General features: G+C 42.8%; 2 protein-coding genes and 1 long non-coding RNA gene across 5 annotated transcripts; 2 read left to right on the top strand and 1 right to left on the bottom strand.

Moving 5' to 3' along the window:
* The first annotated feature begins 286 nt into the window (after positions 1-286).
* On the top strand, positions 287-2,558 carry LOC311364923. Its single transcript, XR_014639312.1, has 10 exons — positions 287-343; positions 593-635; positions 818-867; positions 1,042-1,078; positions 1,270-1,320; positions 1,493-1,527; positions 1,710-1,759; positions 1,934-1,981; positions 2,170-2,217; positions 2,335-2,558. It is a non-coding gene; the product is annotated as an uncharacterized lncRNA (long non-coding RNA).
* A 261-nt stretch (positions 2,559-2,819) lies between these two features.
* Positions 2,820-5,152, top strand: cUnh6orf47 (chromosome Un C6orf47 homolog). Of its 3 annotated transcripts, none has more exons than XM_084484725.1 (3): positions 2,820-3,012; positions 3,208-4,568; positions 4,942-5,152. In XM_084484725.1, the coding sequence occupies exon 2, from the start codon at positions 3,661-3,663 to the stop codon at positions 4,561-4,563; it is 903 nt and encodes a 300-aa protein (XP_084340851.1). In that variant the 5' UTR covers positions 2,820-3,012; positions 3,208-3,660; the 3' UTR covers positions 4,564-4,568; positions 4,942-5,152. The 3 variants fall into 3 exon arrangements, with proteins under 3 accessions (XP_084340851.1, XP_084340853.1, XP_084340852.1); XM_084484727.1 differs by having other exon boundaries at positions 3,208-4,572; XM_084484726.1 differs by having other exon boundaries at positions 3,192-4,568.
* A 1,969-nt stretch (positions 5,153-7,121) lies between these two features.
* Positions 7,122-8,960, bottom strand: ppp1r11 (protein phosphatase 1, regulatory (inhibitor) subunit 11). The gene is made up of 3 exons (XM_084484728.1): positions 8,674-8,960; positions 8,239-8,347; positions 7,122-7,772 (listed from the first exon to the last, which is right to left on the bottom strand). Exons 1-3 carry the CDS (start codon positions 8,749-8,751, stop codon positions 7,588-7,590), a joined length of 372 nt encoding a protein of 123 aa, XP_084340854.1. The 5' UTR covers positions 8,752-8,960; the 3' UTR covers positions 7,122-7,587.
* Between the last annotated feature and the right edge of the window lie 63 nt (positions 8,961-9,023).

Genomic DNA, 9,023 nt, shown 5'->3' with positions numbered 1-9,023 from the left:
ACATTTTAACATGTTTAACCATTAGGTGGCGGCCACACAACTAGGGTCTAACTTTGCTGCTTTTTTCGTTTCAGATAGAAGATGGCTGAAGAAGCACACTTCATTGGGACCGGTAAGTGTGAATCAAGTTAACAATGACAGAGAAATGTGCTTTAATGATGATCACTTGACTAGAGTCTCTGACTAACTCATGAAGTTCTTACACAGTACGCTGACAAGCACGTGCTGCTTGTATTAACTTCAATGTTAAATGCAGTTGATGCTAACTGTATTATCCTTGTCTTTCACAGATGTGAAGCAAACATCTTGATCTTCAAATGGTGCACACTTCCATATCCCTCCTGTAAGTGTACTTGCAACAACTTTGCAACCTTGAGTCTGTCGGTGATGATTTGTTAAAAGGTTCTTCTGACTTAAATGAAGCTTACTCGCAGCGCACTGAGACAGGCAAACGGCTTTGACTTGTACCTACAGAGTCCACTGGTTTTAAAGGGCTGAAGTCAATGTGCATCTCGATGCCGTTTTGATTTCAAGCAAACCAACTGTTCAGTAGCGTTCACACAACTGAAGGCTAACTTTTCCTCCATTTCAGGTTGAAGATGGATTGAGGCTCCATGGTGGACGACATGTGACCAGTAAGTCTGAATCAAGTTAATGATGACCGGAGAAAGGTGCTTAAATGATGAATCACTTGACTAGAGTCTCTGACTAACCCATGAAGCTATTTCACAGTACGCTGACAAGCACATGCTGAGTGTCTTAACTTGACTGGTCATTGTGTTGATGCTAACCAATTGCATCCTTGTCTTTCAAACAGACTTGACGCAAACTTTTGGATCCTCAAATGGTGCAGACCGTGTTACCTCCGTAGGTGTACTCTTTTGCAACATGATCTCTTCTATCAGTCTGTGATGATTTGTTATAAGGTTCTTCTGACTTAAATGAAGCTTACTCGCAGCGCACTGAGACATTTTAACATGTTTAACCACTTGGTGGCGGCCACACAACTAGGGTCTAACTTTGCTGCTTTTTTCGTTTCAGATTGAAGATGGTTTGAGAAGCACACGTCATGTGACCGGTAAGTCTGAATCAAGTTAATAATAATTTATAATTAATGATGACAGAAATGTGCTTTAATGATGATCACTTGACTAGAGTCTCTGACTAACTCATGAAGTTCTTACACAGTACGCTGACAAGCACGTGCTGCTTGTATTAACTTCAATGTTAAATGCAGTTGATGCTAACCGTATTATCCTTGTCTTTCAGACTTAAAGCAAACGTCTGGCTCTTCAAATGGTGTAGACTTCATTCCCTCCTGTAAGTGTACTTGCAACAACTTCGCAATCTTGAGTCTGTCAGTGATGATTTGTTATAAGGTTCTACTGACTTAAATGAAGCTTACTCGCAGCGCACTGAGACATTTTAACACTTAACCATTTGGTTGTGGACACACAACTAGGGTCTAACTTTGCTACTTTTTTCACTTCAGATTGAAGATGGATTGAGGCACATGTCATGTGACCGGTAAGTACTACTGGGTTGTGACGTCTGTGACAGTTATGTGCTTTAATGATGAATCACTTGACTAGAGTCTCTGACTAACCCATGAAGCTATTTCACAGTACGCTGACAAGCACATGCTGCTTGTCTTAACTTGAATGTTGACTGCAGTGGATGCTAACTGTATAATCCTGTCTTTCAAACAGACTTGACGCAAACATTCGGATCCTCCAATGGTGCAGACCTTGTTCCCTCTGTAAGTGTACTCGCTACAACGTGGTCTCTTCTATCAGTCGATGATGATTTGTTATAAGGTTCTTCTGACAAAACATGAAGCTTACTCGCAGCGCACTGAGACTGAAGTCATGTTAAAAAATCTTTTTTTTTACAGTTGTGTTCTGTCAATTAAAAATATATTTTGCCTTTTCAGATGTATAAACCCTGGCAGAGCAGGAGACACTTTGAAGGATGACGTCCAGTAAGTTTAACTTTGCCTCTGCCTCGGCGGATTATAACTGGCATGCTGTAATGATGAATTCACTAGACTAGAGTCTCTGACTATCACTCATGAAGATCTTTCACAGTACGCTGACTTGGCATACTGTAGTCGGGTCATTCAATGCTGTTCATTGTAATTTATACTAATGGTGTATTTTCCCTTAATAGACGCGTAACTGATCGATTACAAACTGAGAACAAGCCTGTATTGACTCGGTGAGTAGCCCGCTCCTATCAGGTTGTGGCAAAGCCCTGGAGACTACCTATTCATATCGTACGGTTTCTGCAAATGCTCAAAATTGATGCTAATTGTTTTTTTTTATTGTCTTACAGGTGCTGTTTTTCATCAAAACTCAAATCAAGTGAGGTGTTGCTGACGTGCTGCCCTACACCTTCTTGAAATGTCTTAAACTGAATCTGTCTTGTGGAACAGTCTGTAATAAAGACTTGATAAATGTAAAAATGCTTGAAAAAATATTTAGTCTTGACTGGGATTTTCAGAAATGAACACTGCTTGTGAAATGTCCTTAAACTGCACTTCAATAAATGGGTTTCTAAATCAATCAGCCTGTACAGTTTTGTGACTGCTATAAATAATGCTTTCTGACGTTAATGATGAAGGTCAAAGGCATAGTAATGTATTTGTTGGAATTTTCGCATATTTAACATGGCATTTTATTAAATGCTTTTTATACCTAAGTTTGGAGAATGTTCAGATCCCAAATGCCTTGCAGTAATATGACTTTAAAGGACCGCCTCCAGCAGTGTGGAGTGAGTACAAACCGGATGCTGCTGTGGTTTCCGGTAAGGTGGGAGATGGTCGTATGTTGACATGGCAGTGAGTCCCGACTGGCCGTCATTCTGACCGGTCCTTTCTCATGGATCGTCGGTCTACACATGCTTCTAAAACTTTGGACCACGGATGGGTCGATTTTAGCCATATTTCCGCCATATAATGCTTTAATACAAACCTGATAGTCCAGTCGATGAGATTACGTCATAGTCAACAAGGTGAGTGAATAGTTTGACGACCTAGTTGTATAATATAAATCCTTGTAACTTAAATGCCTCGACAATATCGACCCTTTTTCTTGGCTGTTTGAGGTGAATGCTAGTCAGTGCTAGGTTAAGCTAGGTTAAAGTTGTTTTTTGTCAACGTGGACATTCAAGTCGAAATCCTGTTCTTACAGAGTTTTCTCCTGACAGGAAGGAGGACGGGTCTGCATGAAGACCATCTAACATCTGAAGGAGCCCCTAACTCATTAGCTCCTCCGCTGCTGACCTTTAGAACCACCGAGGACATCCCGATGACATTCGTAGGTTCCTTTATTTGGTGGGGTTTGGATTGACTGAAGTCTTCTCCTGGAGAAGAACAAAGGTTTTTCGATCCGCTCAGAAGACCACCTGTTTAGAGGCCATCGTGTTGGCATCCAGGGAATGTGTTCGGATCGATGTTTGCTTTTAGTTTAACGCCCATTGATAAGCCCTCTGCCCCGGGCGTCTAACTCGCCTTAGACCCGCTCCTTCACAAGAAGGAACAGTGGAGCCGTTGTCTAGGCTGACAAGTAAACACTGAGCGATCTAGTCCACTAATAAAAGGGACATAATTTTCATATCAACAGAGTTGGTTACACAGATTTAAGAACACTATTTTTGGAAATGACAGCTGTAATCGGAAAGGTGTGGGGATGGGTGCGTCCCACGATTTCATACCGTCTGTGGGGTAGAAGTGCCGAGTCAGAAAAGACCACTATAGACTCTGTGACAAGTGAGAAGAGCCGCTTCTGGGGCCTCAGCATTTTAAGTCCTTGGGCATGGGCTAACTATCAAAAGGACCAATCAAGTGGGGCAGAAGAGTTTTGGGAGGCCCATGAGAAATTGCAGTCTATGGATCTGACCGATTTTGGGGCAGGAAAGCAGGAATTGAGGAAAGCCGAGCGTGCCCCCAGTTGGTGGAATAAGATCATGCCATTCTCTTCCTCGCCAACAAAAACCGAATTAGGTGAGCTTAGCCAACGGAAAGGTGAAGAGGCATGGGACAATGATGCAGAGTTCTCAGATTATGGAACACCTCCACCATCCCCTACACCACCTACCCTCACCCGAGTGTGGTCCACCATTGGCCTGTTTGTACACAGCTGGAAAGGGGAGGTCTTACCCGAGCATTATGAAATCTGCTTCAATTTCCTGCGCCACCTCTTTGACCTTGTTGTGGTCGGCTTCCTGTGGACCGTGTCCCCGCCCACCAAGCTGATCCTGGAGGTGCTTGGGGTCCAAGGTGCGTTGAGGCTGTGGCTTCACGGGATGGCAATGTTCTTTGTTTCCACGGTCGGGATGGCGGGGCTGCTCTGGGTGATCCAGGAGTACCTTCCTCAGTTTGCACTGATCTTTGGCATTGCGCAAGCTCTGGTCATCTCTGTCAGTGTGAAGCAGAGTGTGATCTCGGGAGGAGAGCAGGAGGGGGACCAGGAGGATATTCAAGAGGGGGTCAAGGAGGCTTTGAGTGACGATGAACAGCATGAAGACAACCATGGCTCCTCAATGGCCCCGGCACGGCTCTGAGTCAAGTAGGTAAATCATTCTTGGTACAAAACAGTTAGATTTTTCATTCAGTAAGGCCTCTACTTTCATATGAAGACCAACACAACTGTCTCTTAGTGGCGTAACCACCAATGATATGGGAGTCTGTGGGGCTTCTGTCCTTTCAATCCCAAATGTTAGGGTTGGGAAGTACAGAGTGACAGAACAATTATCTTTGCTTTCAGTGACTGGTGGAAGGAACGCACACTCTCGCTGACACAAATGCAATTTGTTTTCCTCGCTGCTTCATAATAAGTACATTGTATAGGTGAAATTATTTGCATTGTTTTTGTATCATAATTGCTGTTCTAAATCTATTGGTGACTTTATTTAAAGTTTCTCCCCCCCCCCCTCCCACAGGCGGCCTCCTAATGCTGAATGAATGGGTGTATTTTGGGATACTAACTCAAAGATGTAATAAAACAATCTAATTGTTTTAAGTGTATTATTGCCAAGGAGCAAGGAAATCCCTATGGAAAACATTTCACTGCTGGACTGAGACCGTAGCGCTGGGCTTACTTCACTTTATTCTTAACACGACCACGGTACCTTGTTTAGACAAAGCTTTGCTTTACAAACGTTTTGGACGATTTGAAGTGATTTCATGTCGGCCCTCAACCTTGACAATGAAAGGATGTTCCGTGGTTGTTTTTCATGTCTGCTGCATTTTTCTGTCTGTTAACACTAAATACCAGCAGTTATTAATACATGTTCTTGTGCAACTTATGCAGTAACCTGTGCCATAACATTGTTTGTTTGATTGATTATTGATGGATGATTACACATTTCTGGAGCTGAGCGATGTAAACATGATGGGTTTTGTAGTCATGTGTGTTTATATTTATATATAGGTAATAAGGCCATACAATGATTAAGGAAAAATAGCTGAATACCAAATGCAGACTTGGTATGCCATAGCACATTTTGCACACTACACCTTTTTCTAAAATTAAGGAATTCAAAGTACCTGGTATTTTCCAATTGCATGGGCCTCTGATCCACCTGTCATGTCTACAAGCATTTTAAGTTCCAACCATGCATCACACCTGTGGTCTCTTTATGTAACAAACTAGTGCGATGTTTTGTATTTGTCATAACACCAAAATACTTTTTTGCCTGGTCTTCGTCTTACTACTACAATTGCCTCGTAGGGAATGATATTTTTGTAGTATTTGATTGATACCCTTTTCACTTCTAGTGCTGGATCACTGTAGAAACGGACAACTAGAATTATTGCCTTTGCAACACATTGGTTATGCTTGTCATGATAAAGCAAGTGGGAATTGCTGGGGAAATGTAAGCAGTGTCCTGAATTAAATCATATTATGGAATGTCACATTTGTACAATAGTTCCTCCTGGTAAATAAAATGTTGGTTTTTTTCAACTCTAAAATTGTATGTTTTAATTATGTTGAAACTACAGGGCTTTGTTTATGGGGAAACGTGCCTCCCACATAAGTCTTTAGATTTAGTAATTGGTCGCCTGTACCCATCTCCATTTCAATTTTAGTTTTTTCAATTTGTTAGGCAGTTGATTTTGTTTGAGCTTGTAGTGCTTGGGAAAATACACTAGAGAAATATTTGAAAATGTTTTTCAAGAAACATGTATGAGTCTAATTCCAATTGACCAGACTTTTCGATTTCAGTTCAAAACCTTTATTCACATTAAACCCGCTCTAGATTTTCTTCTGGTATATACATGTGTTACAAGTACAATGTTCATTGGTGACGATGTGTATGACATTTATGCAATCAACAGTTACATATCAAACATGAACAGGGCTGTTTTCATTGGTTTAGCCAGCAGCCATGCACCCCAAGCGTCGCTGTTTTTATCCCATTAAAATTTGTAGAACATTGAATTTAAACCCGAGAAGTGCTGCTTGTTTATTCACTTGTCAATCCTGATGTTATTTTCTGAAATACACACCACTAAAAGCACACAAATCCCCAGCCTCCAGCGCAATAGACAGCTTTCAGATTAATACGGCAATGTTCAATTCTTCATAACCATGCTGGGGCGATTAATGGCAATGTTTGGCGAGTGTCTTTAAAAATAGAACAGCACAAACAGATTAAAGGTATTACTGACTCATACGCACAGTTGTGCTGGAACAAAAAGCACAAATGTGTTCTAGCCCCGTCAAAATAGAACACCCTTGTTGGTGACATCCTTCTGTCCCGTTCCAAATGTCTCACGGAAAAAGCAAAGAGAATCAGCCACCTTGACCTCCCTCAGTGCTGCATGGGGATTGAGCTCCTTGGCCTGAGCATTGACACCGTACGACAACCATCTCCATCTGACTGTTCACACCGTAGATTGTCTACACAGGATTGGAAAATACCTACTAAAATGTGAATTAAAAAGTGATGACAATTTGACAATGAAAAAAAAAACATAATTTGCTCAGCCAAATTTTACAGGGCAAATGGAGTTACCGGAAATGGGAGCATAGATTACAGATATGAATATCAATTTACCAATGTTTCAAATATATTTGACGGTGCTTTAACTCCACTAGGTACAGTCAAAATGTCATTTTAGACATTGTCTTTAGAAGGGTGACTGTTAAGACCTTCAGGTTTGCATCGGATTACCCTCAATCAATAGTGAAAGGGATTCCTTGGACTTTTTATAAGAAAACTGACCAAAAAGAGCGTCGACTCACCCTGTCATTTCAAAGTTACATCACACACTATAGCCACTGCATGGCGGGTATAACCAAATAAAGCATCAATACAAGCAAATAAATAAGGTCATCTTTAAAAAGAAAAAGAAAAAAGGAGAATTTAGATGAATTATATACACAATTACTTCTGCACCCCCTCAACAAAGTAAGATAGCTAGGTGGCGCCTCGTTGCAGTGTACCCCCTAACCACGAGGGCTCCTAACTCTGTGGCTGCGTAAGGGACGCGTGACATAGTGTGACAGTACCGAACAAAAGTGAGCGCAGTGTCATGTATGTCGCTGCCGCGGTCACGTGTGACCCCGGCACCGTCGGGCATTAGTGGGCGTTGGACCCCCCAGAGCTCTGGGGGCCCGTTGTGCCGTGGCCGCCCGTCTGTCCATGGGCGCCCCTGCTGTGCCCCAGGATGCAATGCGCGCTGCCGCAGCCCTCGTCGTCGTCGTCCCCCTCGCTCTCAGAAGAGGACTCTCCAAACTGCTTGGGCTTCTCGTACACACAGCAACCTAACAAGGAGGTCAACGGGTTGTTGTTTTTTACCCTAATAGCAATCAATTGCATTGGAAGCTATACACACTGCGGTTTACAACAGATATACATTAGGGATGTTTCCATCCATAATGTGACATTTTTGGCCGATTGGGTTTTTGATTCTGAGTGCATTACAATAAAAGATGTTATAAGCTATACAAAATACTGTAATGTAGCTGTAACAATACATTGTGATTGTCAAATCAGGCAAAGATCAGCATGTGTATGGGTGTAAGAAACGAAGACAAAGTGTGAAGCAGATCAGAATTTCTAAAACCGTTTTCAGCTTTGAAAGACTACATACATTGAACCCTATCACCCTATCCATTACAGCCCTACACATAAAACAGCTGACACGTTTACTTTCTTTAAAGATAAGCTCACAACATCACGCTACATTATCTTCACTGCATAAGCAATGAGGGCGAACGGAACACTCACATTTTGAAGACCTCCTGCCGAGGTGTTCGTTGTCCACCGTGTCGCTGGACCACTCCACCTTCTTCTCGGTCTTTCTCTTCCGCAGTTTGATTGTGAGGCTTCTCCCCTCCTTTTATTTATGAACACGGGGAGACATATTGATTTAATGTAAGCATTCTGATCTTTGTATTCTCTGTATAGCGCCTACGTATATGCATTCGAGGAACATAGCAGGCGTTAACTGAATAGCATGAAAAGCCCTCCTGTATAAACCAATATCATAACCCCAATCTGATTAACAAATATGCCAGTCCTGGGGGGGGGGAATGACTATTGGTCGATGTCGTAGAGATGAAACAATTGTTTCATCAGAGCAAAACGACACTTAACACAATGTAATACTATTATTGAATGAGTAATATCTCCGGGCGGGTGCAGCGTGTGGAGGCGGTGTACCTGTTGGGGCGGTGGCGGGGTGCTGGTGGAGACCGTCTCGGTGATCGTCTCACTCGACGTCCCTGGAACCTCCGCCATCCTGCACGACGAGCCGCTCACTTGAGCCGTGGCTGCGGGGCCTGCCGTCGCAGGGAGAACTGTCGGTGACCGAAAAATGTACGCGATCAGATGTTCTTTCGGCCAGACGACTCCTTCCTGTTCCTTAAGGACGACGCGTACATGCACACTAGTCTACCACACGTTAAGCAGCACGGCCGTTTAAGATGCCTGACATAAACAGTCCGCCGCGCAGGGGAAGCAGTTCGCAGACGGACCGGGATCACTTCCGGTTCCTATATTAATGTAGTCCG

This window comes from Micromesistius poutassou (assembly GCF_964030765.1).
Source record: "Micromesistius poutassou genome assembly, chromosome: 20".
NCBI classification, from domain to species: Eukaryota; Metazoa; Chordata; class Actinopteri; order Gadiformes; family Gadidae; genus Micromesistius; species Micromesistius poutassou.
The sequence above is the reverse complement of the archived record's forward strand: the minus strand, read 5'-3'. Positions and strand labels throughout refer to the sequence as shown.